At 59.2% G+C, this 18,851-nt stretch overlaps 1 protein-coding gene across 1 annotated transcript in view; it reads left to right on the top strand.

Moving 5' to 3' along the window:
• CDH23 (cadherin related 23) overlaps positions 1 to 18,851 on the top strand; it is a 124,647-nt gene that overhangs the window by 95,889 nt on the left and 9,907 nt on the right. Inside the window, exons 33-46 of the mRNA XM_032191119.1 lie at positions 36 to 38; positions 606 to 755; positions 1,020 to 1,148; positions 1,235 to 1,363; positions 1,944 to 2,171; positions 12,786 to 13,007; positions 13,084 to 13,203; positions 14,911 to 15,091; positions 16,107 to 16,240; positions 16,319 to 16,528; positions 16,848 to 16,955; positions 17,381 to 17,483; positions 18,313 to 18,438; positions 18,525 to 18,728. Of these exons, the coding sequence (XP_032047010.1) occupies positions 36 to 38; positions 606 to 755; positions 1,020 to 1,148; positions 1,235 to 1,363; positions 1,944 to 2,171; positions 12,786 to 13,007; positions 13,084 to 13,203; positions 14,911 to 15,091; positions 16,107 to 16,240; positions 16,319 to 16,528; positions 16,848 to 16,955; positions 17,381 to 17,483; positions 18,313 to 18,438; positions 18,525 to 18,728 (2,047 nt within the window). The remainder of the gene's footprint in view (positions 1 to 35; positions 39 to 605; positions 756 to 1,019; positions 1,149 to 1,234; positions 1,364 to 1,943; positions 2,172 to 12,785; positions 13,008 to 13,083; positions 13,204 to 14,910; positions 15,092 to 16,106; positions 16,241 to 16,318; positions 16,529 to 16,847; positions 16,956 to 17,380; positions 17,484 to 18,312; positions 18,439 to 18,524; positions 18,729 to 18,851) is intronic.

The following is an 18,851-nucleotide window of genomic DNA, read 5'->3' as shown; positions in this document are numbered from 1 at the left end:
TTTCCTCTTTGTTTTCTCTGCTTCCCCTCCGACAGAAGGTAAGCAGCACGTCCATCACACCAGCATCACCTCAGGGGGGGCAGGACCAGTCCCAGACGTCGAGCCGCGGGGACCCCCTCACCGTGCTCCCCACGCTCCCCACTCCCTGGTTTCCATTCATCGCCAACAATAACCGCAGCGGCTCGCCCCAGGCTTCCTCCGGGATGTCGTGGCGTTGAGCCCCGCCGCACCTGGGGGCCGGGGGGCCCCCATAAATAGAGCCCCGGGAACAGAAAGGCTCTTCCTCTCCCGTTTGTGTGCGGCCGTGTGGGTCTGTAATTGCCCGGGCGATGAGAGCATTTCCTGTGGCTAATTGTGGCCGAGGTAGCCCGCTCCTTTGTCACCTCCGGCATGCAAAGCGCAATGCTCGAGTGCTTGCTGTCTTTCTCCTGCCTCTTCCTCCCTCCTCCTCCTCTGCAGCTGCAGCTCCTGGGTTCAAATATCCACGCCATTCCCGGGCGGGACGGCTCCTGCTCGTGCTGCCAGCGATTTGGCGTGGGAGGTTGGGATGGAGACGTGATAGCCCAGGGTTTCCAGGTCCTGCCCTCACCTTGCTGTGCCTGCAGGTGACCATCACGGTCCTGGACGAGAACGACAACAGCCCCCAGTTTGACATCACCTCCGACTCGGCCGTCAGCGTGGCAGAGGACAGCCCGGTCGGCCGGCGGGTGGCCGTGGTCCTGGCCCGCGACCCCGACGCGGGCAGCAACGGGCAGGTGGGGCGGTGGTGCCACCTTCCCCGTGGCACCTTCCTGGTCCTTTCCTCTCCTCTGTGTCCCCTTGGGGGGACAGGACACAAGCTCGGTGCCACCCTGGTAGTGTGAGACCAGGGCTGGCTGCTGTGGGGTGTCCACGTACCCCTGCATCCACCCACATTGGACCATCTTAAGATGCTCTGAGGGTGTCTCCGGGTTTATTATTGTAGGGTCTCCTTCCTGTCCTCCCAGCCCCACGTTGCTTGCCCTTCTCCTCCCCCGCAGGTGACGTTCTCGCTGACAGCAGGGAACGTGGGGCGGGCGTTTGAGATCCGCACCACCAACAACACCTACGGCGAGGTGCTGGTGGCTCGGCCGCTCGACCGGGAGCTGCTGGACCGCTACACCTTGCGGGTGAGCCGAGCCCCCGCCACGCTCCCCCTGCCTCGTTTGGGCTTCACCATGGCCGAAAATGACACGTACACACCCCCCGACCACAGATCCAAGCCTCAGATGGCGGCGTGCCCCCGCGGAGGAAGGAGCACACCCTGCGGGTCACCATCCTCGATGTCAACGACAACCCGCCCGTCATCGAGAGCCCCTTCGGCTACAACGTGAGCGTGAGCGAGGTGAGCCCCCGGGAGGAGAGACAGCTCCGAGGGAGCTGGATAATTAAGCAATAAAACACGATCAAGCATGAGAAAAGACAACTTATTTCCTGCCGGTTTAATTCCTGGGCCGGGGGTTCTCCATTTGAGGGTGAAAAATGAAATATAAGTAATAGCCGGTGACACTCGGAAGCATGGGAGTGCTGCTCATGATGAATAGCTTGGCATTAAAGTTATTGCCCTGCTAGGATTTCCTTATCTCTTTAATACATGGTTGGAGCTGGTTGAAGAATAGAAATTCTCTCTTGATTTCCCCCGTAATGGGATCATCCAAAAATAATTAGCTGTGCTCCGAGTGCATTATACAGCCTTCACCTTTGGGTTCTGCACTCTTTAAGGATGCGCCAGCCCGGATAGTGCCTAATGCACAACCAAACTGCTTCATCGCAGGTCAAGGGGAGCTGCTTTGGTGGGTGTAGGGTTGGGGTTTGGTGCCTAAAGCAGCTTGGAAAAAACACAGTCTGTATTATGACTATTACAAAGGATGTATTTTATGCGTTATGCCGTGCTGTGATGGGTTACGTGTCCATCCACCCTGCAGAACGTCGGCGGGGGCACGGCGGTGGTCCAGGTGCGTGCCACCGACCGGGACGCCGGCCTCAACAGCGTCCTGTCCTACTACATCACCCGCGGGAACGAGGACCTCACCTTCCGCATGGACCGCGTCACCGGAGAGATCGCCACGCGGCCCTCGCCACCCGACCGCGAGCGGCAGAGCTCCTACTGCCTGCTGGTCACCGTGGAGGATGAGGGCAACCCGTCCCTGTCGGTGAGCCACCGGGACACATGTTTTGGGGCCAGCGGGTTGAGTTTTGGGGTGCTGAGTGCGGAAGGTACGAGTGGAAGTGCTGGGAAAGTTTGGGGTGGGTGCTGGATGCACAGCGCGTGGCTCTGCGGGGATGCCGTGGTGGTCTGGTGATGCACATATGAACCCCAAGCGCTTTGATTCAGGTTGTGGCTCAGGGTCCAGATCATAGTTGGCACGTTCTGGCAGCCAGAGCTGTTGCTGTGGGATGTTTTGGGGGCTGCTGCCTGCCCCGTGAAGGAGCCGCCATGCCTTTGCTTTCAGCCTACATCCTTACTTTCCTCCCGCTCGCTCTGGCATGGCTGCGTTTCATCTCCCTGCCTCTGCTCTGAAGTGGTTTGAGCAGAAGTCCTGAGCCGTTTCGCGGCTGTAAGAGCTGAAAACACCAAGAGCATCCCCACGTGCGAGCGGGGGCTGTCCTGCCCGCTGTCTTTGTTAGACACAACAAATAGAGTTGGCATGCAGGACGGGGGAGATGCGCAAACCGCCAAGCGAGCGCATGTTGCTCCCCGGCGAGGTGTGACCCTGCTGCCACCCTGCCTCGCCTCCACCTCCCCCCTTATCTCTCCATCTCTCTCACCTCCCGGCAGCGCTCTGGCTGCAGAGCCCTGCTCTACATTTTGAGGAAGCGTGCTGCAAGAAGCAGTGCAGGTCACAGCTTGCAAATCTCCGCGCTGCTCCCCGCCGGGTGGCTCACGCGCCTCTTTGTGTCTTCTGCTTACGCCATGCCGTGGTTGAAATCTCTTTCCTTAGAACGAGAGCAGCAGGTTTGTGCAAACGCAGCAGCTGGTGCTGCCAGCTCCTCCCAAAAGCGTCCCCATCGTCCTGGGGAGCATCGCAGGCGCAGTGAGCAATGCTGTGCACAGAGCCCGGTGCCATTCCTTGGGGCTTCACCCAGGCTGGTAGCTGAGGTCTCTGATGCTTCCAGCAGCACCGATCCAAATCCTACAGAACAAAGCTTTGGGAAAGGCCAAAGGAACAGAGCTGGGAGAGGACTTGAAGGACCCGTGGCAATCCAGGACAGGGAGGGGGTGCGAGGTGTCCAGCCAGGAGCACAGCCACAGTGCTGGTGCACCAAGCCCTGTCCTCGCCATCCCGCAGGAGGCCCAAGGGCAGAGTCCATCGGGGGATTTCCTGGGGGGTCAGACCTCGAAATCCCCTTGCACCGTGCCTGCTGCAGAGGTGATGCCATTCCCTCCAGCCACGGGTTGTTGATCTTCAGCCCGCTGCCACCAGGGATGCTCTGCAAGGGCACGCTACTTTCACTCAGGTCTGCCAGTATTTTGGTATGACTAATGCTTACGGGTGTTTATTGGCATTTTTTTCCTCATTCTTTACAACAAAAACAGAAGCAAAAGAAAAAAAAATATCACCCTTTGAGTAACCATTTCTACCACAAAGCCTTATCTCCTCACCCCTTAGGAGGGCAGAGGAGGAGCTCAGCTTATCTGAGGATGCTGCGAGAGCCCAAGCTGAACCGCAGCAGCCACATTCCCAGTGAGGGTGAGCAAGCCCACAGGCTCCAAGGGCCAAAAATACCTCCTGAAATCAGTGCAGCTGGGCAGGAGCGGGATTTGCCAGAGCCGCCTGAGGCAGGCTGGTTTTGGTGCCCTGGGATTGCTCAGGTTTGCAGTGAGGGCGATGCCGGCACAGCCACGTGCATAGCAGGAAAACCCTCCAGCACCATGAAGATGACCTCTCCAATCTAACAGCATTTAAAAATATTTAAAAAAAAAAAAAAAGAAAAAAACATAAGCATCCTTTTTTTTTTTTTTTTTTTTTTTAATCATCACTGGTAATGAATCACAGGCAGCCGGGGCAGGAGGACTCCCCCAGCAGGAGCAAGCCGTTCCCCTTCCTGTTTGGCAAAGAAACCCTCCATCCAATGCTGGCCGGTGACACTGTTTTGTCTCGCCGCGGCTAAAGTACTTTGCCATACGCTCCTGGAAAGGATGTGCCGCCAAGGAGAGCTGGCCAGGTTAGCGCTGCACAGGTTGCAGCCCTGGAAATAAATTAAGAAGGGCTGGGGGAAGGCGTGCAGGGGGAGGGCACCCTCCCGGCATCCCAGCTCCGGCGGGATGCGGCTCCCGGCTGCTCGGGCACTGGGGCCGGGAGCTGCTCTTCCTTCCATCTTTTCTCTTATGCATCCTCCGGGGTTTAGGCAAAAGGTGAGAACCACAATGCTCATTGTCAATAAAAAGTAAATAGCCTCGGTCCGGGCATGGGGCGTGTGCAGAAAGGGGTGTGCGCAGCCGCACGCTCTCCCTGCTCTTCTCCGTGGAAATAGGCAGTAAAAATCAAAACCCAAGCAAGAGAGGTCACGTCCATCCGCAGGGCAAAGCTGGTACGGGAGAAACAGGCAGGGCTCCTGCACCTGGCTTTGTTTATTAAGGCATTTTGCTGTTGTTTGAGTCTTGGCATCGTCCCTGCCCCTGCCGTGGGCATCGGTGTTGCCCGGTGCCAGGCAGGGAAATGTTCACTCGTAGTCCTCACCGCCTGGTCTTCCTCACAGCACGAAGGGAAACCAGCGGTTGGCGTCCAGGCGGTAGGGAGAGGAAGGTGAGGAGGTCTTTTTTAGTTCATTAGATAGATAGTTTTCTGAATTTTCCTTGATTGGTGGTGGGAGCTGCTGCCCGCCCTGGCCCCATGGCCCCTCCTGGTGCGACCACAGCGCGCTGGCCTCCTCCGTCGCTTTTGCCACCAGACTCTTTAGGCTTTCAAGGAATTCGGCGAGTCGGGAACGGGGTCTGGAAAAGGATGCAGACAGCGGTGTCAGAGCAGCTTGCAGGATGCCCAGCTGCACCAAATATCAATGGGGGCAGCAATCCATCCCCCTTGACTCCCCGCGCTCCCCTCGCTGCCTCCCCGGGGAGGGCTGCTCGGACACTCACCCAGCGTGGGGAAGAAGCAGTCCCCGGGGCCCGGGGGGGACAAGGGGGTGTTGGGCTCGGAGAGCAGGTGCCGGCCGGATTCGGAGGGCTGCCGGCTGGCCAGGTAGGAGAGCTGGGGCCGGGGCCGGGGCTCCACGCTGCCCGCGGGGAGCGCCTCGAAGACGGGGTTCTCGATGCCCTGGGCACTGCTGCTGCAGAAGAGGAGAGGGCATGAGGGATGCTCAGGGTTGGTTTTTTTTTGGGGAGGGTATTGCAAAGCCTCCCCGCACGGTGAGATGCCAGAGGGTGTCTCCTCGGCGGGTTTCATAACTAAGGATGCTCTGTCCAGGCACAGAGGCGCAGCTGTGGGGCTGCTTTGGCTCGCCGCGAGACACAGGCACCCATTTTGTTGCTCTCCTGCGAGGCTTGGCAGGCTGCAGCTGATCTTTCAATGCGCCTGCTTCTCAGTGCTCAAATCCCCCCGAAATCTGCCTCAGGACCAACAGCCAGCTCTGAGGCTCCAGCAAGAGGGGGATGAAGTGCTGTGGTCCCTTGTGTGCATGCGAACACCTGGCCGTGCGGGACAATGGCCCCATTCAGCGTCTATTTTTGCTGAAACATTTCTTTCTCATCTCTTAAAAGATCCCTTTTTTAGGCTCAGAGAGAGCCGAGGTTACATTGCATCAGCGACATCCCGCCGCGGGTGATTTGCATTTTTATTTCAGGATCCGCTTTTCGCATGGCACTTTTGGGGCACGGGGAGCGACGGAGCCGCTGTAACCAGCAGCACCTCGGCTGCAACCCAGCAGGGAGCCTGGAGGAGGCTTAGCAGGAGGACAGGGCTGGTTTTTGGGGTGCAGGTGTGGGGACAAGCACGCTCACCTCTCCATTCGGACCAGCTCGTGGGCACCTGCCAGAGACAAAAAGCGTCAGCACTGTGTGCACCCCATGAGACCCATCCTGCCCACCCATGCAGCATCCCCGCACCCAGATCCCAGCATCAAGCCCTTGGGGCTTTGCCTTTCCCCCACCCCCTCGAGGAATTTTGCAATGCAGCGGGGAGCAGCAGTGCCCCAACCATGATGAAACAGGGACGGGTGTCGAAAGCGCGGTTCCTGCTCGCGGCTGGCGTCGTGCCTGCTGCTGCTGCTGCACAACCCACTTCTCCAAAGGGATTTGGCCAGAGCGAGAAGGGCACGGCCCAAATCGGGTCCCTGGGGCTCTGGGACGGGGAGATGGGATGGGGAGCACGCGGCGGAGTACGTACGTCTGCTGCTGACCGCTTGCCTCTGCTTGTAAATCAGGACCAAGATGAGGGGCAGGCAGAGGATGCCCACGATGCAGGCGCCCGTCGCCAGCGCAGCGGCCGTGATATCTGTAAGATATGACCCCCAGGGCTGACTTGCAACCTGATTTTAGCAAAATCTGCCTGCCTAGCAGGCAGCAAGCAGGGCAGGCAGGAAAAAAAAACGCATGCACAGCCACACGTGGGCACAGTCGAGCGTCTAGATACAACACTAGGGGCTGGAGGGTGCGCGGCGCCATGCGTCGGGGTGCTCAAGCAAGGCCTGGGTTTCCCCTGGCCTTATAAAATGGTGGGGTGGGAGGTGCTGGTGAGAAAGCTGGTGGCCAGGAGAGCATCGGCAGAGGCACAAGCCACCCTCCCAGCACCCAGCTGTGATGTCCAGGAGGATTTGGAGCACCAGCGGGCACACAGGCCTGGGTGGCGAGCAGCGCTCAGGTTTGGGTTTTCCCTTTCTTTACCTTTGCTGTTGGCGGTGTAAAACGTGCAGTTTTGAAGCTCTCCTCTGCCTGTGGAGAAGACAAAAGTATGTGAGGCCTCAGGGTGGTCTCGGGTGGCACCCAGCCCCTTCCCCAAGCCCACCGAGGCTGAGCAAACTGGCCCTGAGCGTCCCAAAAGCAGGAGTTTGGCAATGGGGATCTTCCGCCGACCTCGCCTGCGGCTGGCGTGCAGCACAACGCCCCACTTCCCTTTTATTTATTTTTTTTTGTCAAGAGGCCAGACAAATGTCTTTCCTAATGCTGCAGACTGAGGGATGACCTCCCCTGGCAGGAGCCAGCCCTTCCCGTAAGCCAGACCCTCCCAGGCAGCTCCGAGGCCAGCTGCAGCCTCCGCGCCCCGAGCTACGCCCGCGCTGCCTCTCCGCTCTTTCACGCAGGGTTTGTTTTCCTCTCCTCCGGAAAGAGGTTGAAGAAGATCACTGAAACTATGTAACACGGCTCCTTATTGCCTGCAGAGGCAGCAAAACCTTTTCCACAGCCTTGATTTATTTTGAATTATTTTGTTGGGGATGGGTGGGAGGGTTTGTTCCAGCGCTCTCTGGCCATCATTCGACCTTTCCACATCTGCTGTTCCCCATGCTGAGAGCCACCACTTCCCTGAGCCCTGGCAAAGCCACCACGCTGATGCCCATTCCCTGATGCCCCCCGGGACCCCGAGGCCCCTCTGGCACCCCGTTACCCCTCCCTTGTCCCCCCCGCTCACCTCTCTGGATCTGCAGCTCCACGAAGCCGTGAGCCACCTGCAGGGTCTGGGGCTTGCCGTGCTCCCGCCGCACCTCCATGGCGTAGCAGCAGTAATTCCCGCTGTCCTGCAGCGTCAGGTTCATCACCACGATGTGGAAAGCCCCGTGGTGGTTGGGGACAAACTCCACGCCGCGGTGGCCGCCCTGCCACCCGTGGGGAGCCCTCCCGGTGCCGTTGGGCGCCGTGCCGTGGTGCCGGCCGGGCTCGTGGTGCAGCTCCCTCTCGGTCAGGTTGCGGATGTGCTGCTTCTCGCTGCAGCTCTGGTCGCCGGCGCTGCTGAAGTACCAGGTTTTGTAGAGCAGGTCGTGGCGGTCGGCCAGGGGCCCGCTCACCCGGCAGCTCAGGGTGACGTTCTGCCCCTCCGGGCAGACGCAGCGCACGTAGGGCGCCGTCACCAGCAGCGCCAGCGTCCCTCCTGCAGGAGAGGATAACGGGGTCAGTACGGGAGCAAGGGGGATCGTGGGGATGGCCAGGGCTTGCAGGGAGCCATCAGCTCCCCTAATGTCACCAGCACGGGGACAAACCAGGCTCCCTGATGCTGAGTGTCCTGGGTCCTAAACCAGAGACGGGAAGCGTGACCCAAACCTTTCATGTCTTGTTGTGGCAGAGGCACCAGCACAAGTGCGCCCTGAAAACGAGCCCTGCAGGAGGCTTCAAAGAGCACCCAAGCAGCGTCTTTCATGTGGCCAGAGGTTTGCACGGCTGGCAGGGGAAGCACCGTGTGGGGCAGGAGGTGTGGGGCTGGGCTGGGGGGCACTTGGGCACTGCAGAGAGAGCGGGAGGAGAAGCAGGGCAGGGGGGAACGGCCCTCAAATGAGGAAATGTGAGCACCTCGGGGCCGGTTGTGAAGGGCTCTCCAGCTCCTGTTTCCCCACAGCGTGTGTCAACAGCTGGTTAAAAAAGAAAAAAGAAAAGAAAAAAAAAAAAAGAGAGAGAGAAGAAAACAAAACAAACAAAAAAAAAAAAGAGAGAAAAAGGCATGGGAGGAGGCCGTGCCCCTGAGATCAGGCGGGGAGCAGGTCCCACCCTGCTTGTTTTTAAGCAGAAGGGGGAACTGCTGGCGAGGAGCTGCCTGAAACTGAAAACCGTGCAGGGAGAGAAATCCCTCCCCGAGAAATCCCTCCCCTGCACGAGTGGGGCTTTCCCTGCCCCAGGGGCACGGGGAGGGCTGCAGCGAGGCAGAGGGGGGCACCCCACTGCTACCGCACCCGTCCCGGGGTGCTGGGGGGAGGAAAGGGCAAAGCCTGGCGAGGGTCTTCACACTGGTGCTGTGGCCCTGCTGCTGCTAAGTGCAAGCATCACCTTGGGAAGCTGCCCAAAAGGGCCTTTCTGTTGTCGTGCCTTGCTTTTTCTTACATGTGGCACTAAGAAAAGGAGGTTCCCGGGGCTGCTTGTGAGAAAAGGGCATCAGGACGAGATGTTCTAATAAACAGGCAGCATCCTGTTGTTCCACCAGCCCCGCTGCTGCTTCGCCTTGAGGTTTTCTCGCTTGCTATATCGAGCAGCCCCGGGGCGTGCCGAGCCTCCCCGCAGGTCACCCTCCAGCCTGGGACCAGGCTCCCGGTGCCTCCACCCCACCCGAGAGCATCCTCGGCCGTGCAGAGAGAGCGAAAGTGAAAACGCCCCGCGTGCCTTGCACGCCTCGAGCTCGTCCCGTGCCTTGCACAAGGCATCCAGCACGGGTCCCAGGCACAAAGGGCACCGCCGTGGTGCTGCTACCTGCCGCCACGGGAAGTGCCCCATTCACAGCCGGGCCCCCGGGAGCCCGGGGAAGGGAAGCCGGGGCTCTATAGGAGGAAGTGTCCGCGGCAGCTTTTGTTTTCCCCAAAAGTGGGGCCGTCCTGCTCATCCCCACCGACTCCATCTGGGCAGCCTGCGCCGCTGCCAGCAACCCCCTGCAGCCCCTGCCCTCGCGGACAGGGGAAATCCAGGAGGATTGCTCGTGGATTGCTGTATTTTTTTTTTTTTGCACAGGGAGCATCCGCACCTTGGTCCCTTTTACAGATCCGTGCTCAGCACAAGCGGTCCAGGGATGCTGGGAACTACTGGGGTGGAAAATCAGCACACTGACGGTAACCGAGCCCCGTCCCTGGGACGGGGCAGAGGTTACCACATGCGTGAGGCCTTCGGCATGACGAATTTCCCTTCGTTTTCCCAAGCACGGTGGAAAGCTTCCAGAAGGCGTCAGGAGCCCGAGCGGCTCCTCCCCGCTGGCGTGCGGCGGGATGGGGCGGCTCCGGGGGTGGCACAGCAAAACACAGAGAGGAGAAAAAGTGCTCGTGCCACGGCACGGCTATCTCTTTGCTGATGAACTGCTTAAATAAAGCAGGATTTCGTGCCAAATCCTGAGCTGCTGAGAAAAAAAAAACTCTCCTGAGTCAATTCCCCTGCGCTTGCGAGCAGGTGTGCTTAGTTTCCAGTGGGATTTCCAGATGTGACTCCCACCCCAGGCCAGGATGCAGCCTCTGCACAGGCACTCCCTGGGCTTGCCAGAGCAGGGAACCTGCCCTTAATTCCTCTTCTGGGAGCTTTTGTACTGAGCAGCCTCACACAGAAATCCTGCGAGACCCCTCGTCACCGTGCCGTCATTACGCTCCAGAGTTATCAGCCAGCTGAGAAGGGCCGTGCACCTCAGTGCAAGTGCTTACGGCAGGGAAGAAAAAGGAGAGAGAAAAAAAAAAGGAGGTGCAGGCAGAAAAGCTGGTGTCAATTGCCCTTATCTTCCGTGGAGCCAAATGGTTTTGGGTCCCGGGGCAGCAGGGAGCTGCTTTGCTCCTCTCCCGGTGCATTGCCTGTGTGGTTTTGCTCTTTTTATTTTTTTCTTTCCCAGAAAAATTCAAAGTGAAACTCGGTGGCAGCAGCATGTGACAAACCACTGCCTCTCTCGCATGCCACCACCTGTCACGGGCCACAACACTGCCCCGGCTCAGGGACAAGGTCACAACGCCGGGCTTGGGTTTGGGATGAGATTTTGGAAATCTTGGCAAAGGAAGCTTTGCAAGGGGGTAGGAGGGATGCCTTTGGCGTGGCTTCTGCCGGGTCCCCGAGCCGCGTGCCCTCCAGCCGTGCCTTCTTGGCACTGCCAACAGCTAGCAGCCCTCAGCATCGCCCTGCCACAAACCCCAGCTGGCAGGAAAGCCAAGGCGAAAAACAAACGCGCCGTGCCCCTTGTTTCTAAACACACCTGAAGGAAGCAGCCAGCCTTGCACAGCTGGGCATCGTTTCTCTCTGGGGGCATGCCAGCAAAAAATCCTTTGTTGTCCCGGGGCAGATGGAGACGCCAAGTTGGGCACGAAGCCCCCCCGGCACATCCATGTGCGTGCACGCACCCGTGCTGGCTGCGGGGCAGAGCATCCGTGGGGAGGCCAGCGGCTGTGGGAGGCACACATCGCCTCCCCTGCACCCCTGGGGCAGCTTTCCCAGCCCGGGGGGCTCAGAAGGGGGCTTGGATGGGGGACACGGGCTGTTTTTTTTCCTCCCAATGAACTCTCGACCGAAGCAAAGGAGGAAAAGCAACCGGTGGGCGAGCAGAGTTTGGAGAGCAGCAGCTCCCCCCGATGCAAGCAGCGTGGCCCCACGCACCGCGCGCTGAAGGCGACAGCGATCCCCCCACCCCAAAAAAAACAGCGGTGGGGACGGGAAAGCGAAGGACCCCCGAGTTCCCCAGCCCAAGGCGCAACAGCCCCAGGTCGGAGAGAGGAGAAGGAGCCGGGGGCTTACCGTGGGAAGCCAGCAGGGCCAGCAGCAGCAGCAGCAGCGGTGGCGGTGTCACCCGCTCCATCTCAGCGCCGCGCAGCACCGCCGCGCCCGCAGGAAATTTCATTGCGCCGGAGAGAGGAGCGGTGCGAGCACCCCCAGGAGGCCGGCTGGGGCAAGGAGCTTCCCCCTGTCCCTTCCCAGCCCCGCGGCCCCCCGGGGGGAGAATTGGAAGAGCAGCTTGCTTGTAATTTGTGTGTTTTTGTTGTTTTTTGTTTTTTGTTTTTTTTTTTTTTAATTTATTTTCGATGTGGTTGCAAGGGTTTGGCGGGTCGCTAGTGGCCGGGCCAGGCTGGTGCTGCGGAAAGCCTCCTGGGATGGACGGGAGGTGGGTGAAAAAGGGGAACTCAGAGCAGAGCCAGCCACAGGGCTTGGTGCAGAAAGGGAGAGCCCGGTGGCAGCCGGAGAAATCCCATCCCTGGTGGCATCCGAAGCGTGCACTGTCCCTGCGGTGCGTGCTGAGCGCATCCTCTCCAGCCACGTCCCGTGCACGTGGTGCCCCGCAGCTTCACGCAAGTGCCTGCTGATCTCCCAGGCTCTCACTTCACTCAGAAAGCTCAAAGCTCAGCGGGTGCAGCCAGGGCCACCTTATTTCAAAGAGACGAGCTCCTGGTCCCTTTGTAGTGGAGCCCGGGGTCACTTGGAGGTTTGCAAAGCGCCTGAAACCTTGCTGACAACCTGCTCTGAGTGTTTGAGCGTGCAGGGAAATAGAAAAGTAGCTGCGCAGCTTGTGGTTTTATGTCAAACACTTCTGTGAATCTCTTGTCAGAGATGTAACCCCTGCCTGCTAGAAGGAAACTTGTCCGTGGGGGAAGGTGGAGGTGCAAATCCAGAGGGGTTTTTGTGACAGTCACAACCTAGGAGGGAGCTGCAGTGTGCTCACGTGCAAAGCTCTTCCCTGGAGCTGGTGAAAATGTCCCACCTGTCCCCCTGCAAAAGAAGGTCGGAGATGTTCTTTTTTTGTTCTTCCTCTGAGCCAAGCAGCAGCATCTCAGGGTGTTTTCCATCCTACCGTGCTGCCACCCTCAGTAGTAGTGACCAAGGTGTCCCCCGCGTCACCTGCAGAGATCTATCCCAAAGGAAGCGAGGCTCAATGGTGATCAATTTTTGGCTTTTGGGGGGGAAAGGAGAGAGATGGTGCCAGGGCGTGTTGTGCTTGGGAAGAAGGGTGTGATTTAACCCCTGTGCACTTAGCTTAATACCTGCTCCCAGCCACTGCCTTGTCCTGGAGATGTTTCTGCAGCCAGGCTCGCTTTGTTTTAAGGCAATACCTCATGCTTCTCTCAGTAGGGTTGACCCCAAGTTGGTCATTGTCCTTGATGGGTCAAGCCTCACCCCGCCAGCTCGGGGCCTTGCAGAGCCCATCCCACCCCGGGGCTCACCACCGTGTCCCCACGTCCCGCAGGCCACCACCACGGTGTACGTCACCGTCCTGGACGAGAACGACAACGCCCCCGCCTTCCAGCAGCAGCTCTACGAGGTGACACTGGACGAGGGCCCCGCCACCCTCAACGCCACCCTGGTCACCGTGCAGGCCCTGGACCTGGACGAGGGGCCCAACGGCACGGTCACCTACGCCATCACCGAAGGCAACATCTTGGGTACCTTCCACATCGACAGCGCCACGGTCAGTATAAGGGCGCCGTCCCCAGCGTGGCCGTGCCCTTCTCCCTCATCCCTCACCCCGTCTCCTGGTCCTGCAGGGGCAGATCCGCACCCTGAAGGAGCTGGACTACGAGATCAGCCACGGGCGCTACACCTTGGTGGTCACCGCCACGGACCAGTGTCCCGCCGCCTCGCGCCGCCTGACATCCACCGCCACGGTAGGGTTGCGACACCGGGATGGGCTCAGGGTCCAGGAGTTCCCCTCGCGTGAGCGGTTTCACATCTCCTTCCCAGCGGCCACCAGCTCTTCCCAGTTGGCCCAGTTGCTGCTCCGTCATGGGGGGTTGCAAAACAGGCACATGGCAAGGGCTGCTCGGGGTTGGGCTCGTCTCAGATCATTCATCTGGTTTTTAAACTCATTTTTTATGCCCCGTAGGGAGGTCGTGTGAAGTTTCTCGTCACCTTTTGTTGCTTTTGTCCATAGTTCTTCCATTTCTTCTGGACCACGTTGATTTGAATTTTGCGTGCCCCTCAAAGAGCAGGGCAGTGGACTAGCAGCTCCAAAACACGTGTTTTGCAGGAATTGAATACACCGAGTATTCCTGTGGCCTAAATTGAAATGGGATGGGTTGTACGGCAGGAGTTGTCCGTGTCCAGAGCGATTTTGGAGCCTGCAGGTGGAAGGGACTGATTAGAGCTATCATTGAGCTCATTGACCCTGGAAGCCCCATCAGCCATGAGGACTAAAGCTAGACGGAACAGGAACCTCCCTACACAGCCCATGGGGCTTCTGCCAGCACAGTCTGAAGGCAAAGCTTTTAGGAGCAGATTTAGTGATTATTTTGGATAGCGAGTGGTGGGAAATCCATCTCCCTGATAAGACGTGCCAGGGTTTGTTGTCTCCACTGCTAGGAGACGGAGCCGAGACTCAGATAAAGTCTTTAAAGATCAGAGTTAGCCAGTATCAAGCACCCATCTGATGGGTTTTACTACCCTCAGTTCAGGAGGTCAAAAAGCTCCTCATTTTCAGCATCTCTCTCTTACCCATGTGGCTGGGAGATGCGAGGCAGAGGAGTGCTCGATAAGCTCAACCTTTTACTAGCCACCAGAGACTCTCCTCCTCACGCAGGCATTTTCCACTACACAAGTGCCCCGAAGGGTTAACACGCCTTGCAATATAGCATGGTGTAGACGTACAAAAATGCCTCCTGTTGCAGGGTGACTCAGTTAAAAAGCCAAATTCCTGCAAGGCTGGAGCTCGGCTTGGCTGCTGGCCTCGGTGGCGGTGCTCCCCTGGTGACACCGTGCTCGGCTGTGTCCCGAAGTCGCTGCTTTTCCCTTTGGAGAACTGTAGGAGTGCTGCTGGCCAGCCGAGTGTGTCATGGAAAGGGACAGTGAGCCAGCTGCGTTGGTGGTGGTTTACGTTTGACTCAAAAAGCACGCTCAATTTTTTTTTATTTTAGTTTGCTCGTTGAAACGAAGCCCTCGAAATGTCCCGGAGGAAAAGGAGTGAGCAAGCCTGCAGAGAACAGCTCTCTGAACTCATGCCTTTGGTGGCCAAGTGCATTTCTGTCACCTTTTCGAGCTCATTTGGGGTCCTTCCTTGCTCGCCCTCTCCTCCAATTAGTGGAGAAGGTGGTTGGGGACTTTGTGCCAGTTTGGTGCCAGGATGTGAATGTGGAGAACATCTGGTTTGGGCTTTGCCTTCCCCCCCGTGGTGCACAGCCCGGAGGTTTGACAGAGCCCCAGCTGTGCATGGCTGGATTTTCAGTTTCAGGGGTAGGACAAGCAAAGCCAGAACTATTTGGGAAGTACTTGGTGGTGCTGTCCATCCATGGCTCACCAAGCTCACCCATCCGGCAAAGAGCCCGGAGCTGGTCCCCTCTCCACTCACCTCCCTCTCCACCTTCTCCCCTCGCCCACAGGTGCTGGTGAACCTCAACGACATCAATGACAACTGTCCCACCTTCCCGCGACCCTACGAAGGTCCCTTCGACGTCACCGAAGGGCAACCTGGCCCACGCGTGTGGACCTTCCTGGCCCACGACGGGGACTCGGGGCCCAGCGGGCAGGTGGAGTACAGCATCGTCGCTGGGGACCCTCTTGGTGAGCAGGGTGGCATCTCCCCGGCTTCACACCGCAGCTGGTGGCACGTCCCCATCCCTCTGCCCCTGCAGAGGGGCACGGGACGGAATCCTACATTTTTGGCACAGAAGCTCACCGTCCATTTTTGCTTTATTTTGTGTTTTTTGTTTTGTTTTGTTTTGTTTTCCAAGGAGAGCCTTGCCACCGGGCAGGGAGGGGGTGGGTGGAGGAGAGCAGGGCGGAAGCGTTTCAGAAAAGCCATCCTCCCAGCAGGCTGCTTCTGCAAATTCAGCCTTTCGACACCAGGAAATCCTGTTTGAGCAACAGGAAACTTAACCTGTTAGTGTCCGGGGAGGGGGGCCCGGGCTTGTGCAAGGGGAGAGGGGAGGGGGTGGGGGGGGAATCTGCTGAACAATAAACGCCAAGCAAAAATAAATAGTGCAGAAGGAGAAAACAAGAGAGGCACGGCCCCATTGCAGAGACTGCAGGGGGTTTTGGGGTCTCTGCAACCCGCAGCAAAGCTGCAGCTGGAGCCAGGCAGCCCCGAAGCAGATGGCAGAGCAGCTGCGGGTGTCCCTGGCCGCGTGGCAGCTGTGGGGACACAGCTACGGCCGTGGTGACTTCAGCCAAAGTTTCTGGAAGACAAAGCCCTGTCCCGTCTACCAGCTGGCCCTGGCTGCAAAACGTCTCCAGAACAAGCAGGATGCGGCCCCTTGGCTCTGGGGAGGGGGGCCTATGCCATGCAGCCCCCCTGCCCGGGCACAGCAGGTGCTTGGAGGGCTCTTGGCATCCGCAGAAAGGGCCACGAGCACCTCGCTTTTGGCCATTTAGCCCACCCGCCTGCTCCTGATGGCACCTGCATAGACCCCCGCTGCTTCATCCCACTGATAGTGGGGTTGCAGCCCCCAAACCCACAAAGCTCACCCCTCCCTGTGGCCAGAGCCCATGGTGCCCATCCCCTTGTCCCCTTGGGAAGCCACAATGTGGGACACCAGCGGTGGCCCATCGCGAGCCACGGCCCCACTGTCTCCGGCAGGGGAGTTTGTGATCTCCCCGGTGGAAGGGGAGCTGCGGGTGCGGAAGGATGCCGAGCTGGACCGGGAGAACATCCCCTTCTACAACCTCACCATCGCTGCCCGGGACCGGGGCGTACCCCCGCTCAGCTCCACGGTGAGTCCTACAGACAGAAATAGAAAACAGGGGTGGGAACTGGTGCCCCGAGCCCATAGCTCTTCTCCGACCTCGCAGATGGTGGTGGGCGTGCGTGTGCTGGACATCAACGACAACGACCCCGTGCTCCTCAACCTGCCGATGAACCTCACCCTCAGCGAGCACGCCCCCGTCTCCAGCTTCGTCACCCGTGTCCTCGCCCGGGACGCGGACAAGGGGCCGAATGCCCTCCTCACCTTCGATATCACCGCCGGCAACGCCGAGAGCGCCTTCTACATCAACAGCACCGTACGCCCCGCGCCCGCGGCTGGGGGCCAGGAGGTGGAGGGTGGGCACCACGTGTGGGCACAGCTCCCTCCTTCACCCCGTGCGTTGCATTGCGCCCCGGGAAGGGTGTAGGGCACCCCAGAGCTAAGGAGGATGGGGATTTTGGAGTCATGGGGCAGGCACCAAGCCAGGTGCATAGGGCTCTGCAGGGAGCTCAAGGACCTCGTGGCACAAGCCAGGGCTGCTCTGGTCTAGCTCTGCCGTCCCTAGGATGTTTTCTGCAACAGAAGCAGCCCACCTCACATCCCTTGTACGTATTTTCTCCCTTTTTCCTCCATAGACCGGCATCATCTACGTAAACCGCCCCTTGGACCGGGAGCGGGTGGCAGAGTACAGGCTGACCATCACGGTGAAGGACAACCCCGAGAACATACGCAATGCCAGGCGGGTAATTATGGACACTGAAGGGGCCACCAGTGGTGCTGGAGGCAGGGCAAGTGGGACAAGGGGCCAGAAAACAAGGGGGGCATTTCCAACAGCAGCCTCACGCTCCAAAAACATCTGGGGGGCACAAGGAGGGGGCTGCAACCTCTCCACCAGCAGAGAATGAGACCAGTAGGTTCTAGGGCACATCCAACATCATGTAAGGTGGGCCAAGGTTGGGCTGGAGAGCTGGTCAACCACTGGAGAGCTGCCAGGATGTCCCAGATGTCACCCTTTGGGGCATGGGGTGGGAAGAGATGCCCAACCCTACAGCTGGGGTCCCTGCAGACCCTCCAGGGTGGTCTGGGGAGGAAAGGAGGGAGGCAAGCTCGAGGAAAGGACGTTGCAGTCATCACCCTCTTGTTCCTGTTTTCCTTCACACACCTTTAGGATTTTGACCTGCTGGTCATTTCCATAGCGGATGAGAACGACAACCACCCCCTCTTCACCCAGAGTTCCTACCAGGCCGAGGTGATGGAGAACTCGCCCCCGGGTATGCCTCTATTCGCTCCCTTTGGGGCCGGGCAAGGGGAAGTGTCTCCTGGCCACCACGGGCTGGGCTCCAATGGTGCCACGGCGCAGGGCAAGGCTGCAGGTCAGTGGGAAGGGGGTGCTGAGCAGGACGGGAGGTCAGCCTTCAGGAGACCGTGGCTTTTGTCCATCCAACCTGTGGAAGCCCTTCTTGGCTCAGGCAAGATGCAATCCTGCAACAAACCAGCCCTGCTTGGGAATTGCTCGGCAGCAGAGAGTCAGATGCTGTGCCCGTGATCTGAGCTGAGCCCTGTGGGCAGCTCTGGAGGCCCCCAAATAGTGGGGTCTTGTGGGGGACAGGGTGCCAGCTCTCCAGCACCAGCACCTCGAGCTGCCTTGCTCCATGGGGTGGAGATAAAACATTCCAGCCTGTCCAGGTAGACATCCCTCAGCCAAAGAGCTAGGAATATCCCTCCTATTTCTATGTTTTTTTCTGCCTTCCTGCCGTACAAATCTCTCCAAGACCTCGGGTGCCTCCCCACCCAGCTGGTAGCTGCTCCCAGGCAAAGGGTTTGGGCACCTCCAGGAGCTCCCCTCCTACGAAACCCAGCGGGACTGACGGATGTGTCTGTCTGTCTGTTTGTTTTTAGCCGGATGCCCCACCGCCGCGCCTGGGCCCCGCGTGCCGCTCTGCGAGGCTGCAGCAGCCACCCCCTCGCGCCCCGCGAGGCCCCGCTCTATCACCTCCTCCATTCATTCATTGCTGTCCCTCATGCGTCACTGGGCTGGGAGGGGGACAGGGGACCCCGCGGGGGGTTGTCACCATCCCTAACCCCTCTTGTCCCATCCAGGGACTCCGCTCACTGTGCTCAATGGACCCATCCTGGCTCTGGATGGCGACCAGGGCAGCAACGCCGTGGTGACCTACGAGCTCTTGGGGACATCCCCGGACCTCTTTGTTATCAACAACAGGACAGGTGGGGTGGCTCAGCAGGCCCCTGTTCTCAGCCCAGGGCCACCAGGCAGATGTGGGGTCTGTCACTTGGCTTTTCTGCTTCTCCAGGTGTCGTTTCTGTGAAGCCCGGTGGTGTGATAGACCGAGAAGCTTTGCCAGACCCTCTGCTGGAGTTCACGCTGGTGGCCCGTGACATCGGGGGGCTGAACAGCACCGCCAGCCTCACGGTGACCGTCCTGGATGACAACGACAACCGCCCCGTCTTCCAGCCTGCGTCCGTCACAGCGCGGCTGCGGGAAAACAGCCCCCCAGGTGAGGACAGGGACAACATCTGGATGTCCCCGTGGGACCCTGAAGAGACAGCTTCCAGCCTGCAGGACTTGTTTGGGTTAGGGTTGAAGGGAAAATTGGGGAGCTGGGGCTGCCCATGTTGCT

The sequence above is a fragment of the Aythya fuligula genome, chromosome 7 (assembly GCF_009819795.1).
Source record: "Aythya fuligula isolate bAytFul2 chromosome 7, bAytFul2.pri, whole genome shotgun sequence".
NCBI lineage: Eukaryota > Metazoa > Chordata > Aves > Anseriformes > Anatidae > Aythya > Aythya fuligula.
The sequence above is the reverse complement of the archived record's forward strand: the minus strand, read 5'-3'. Positions and strand labels throughout refer to the sequence as shown.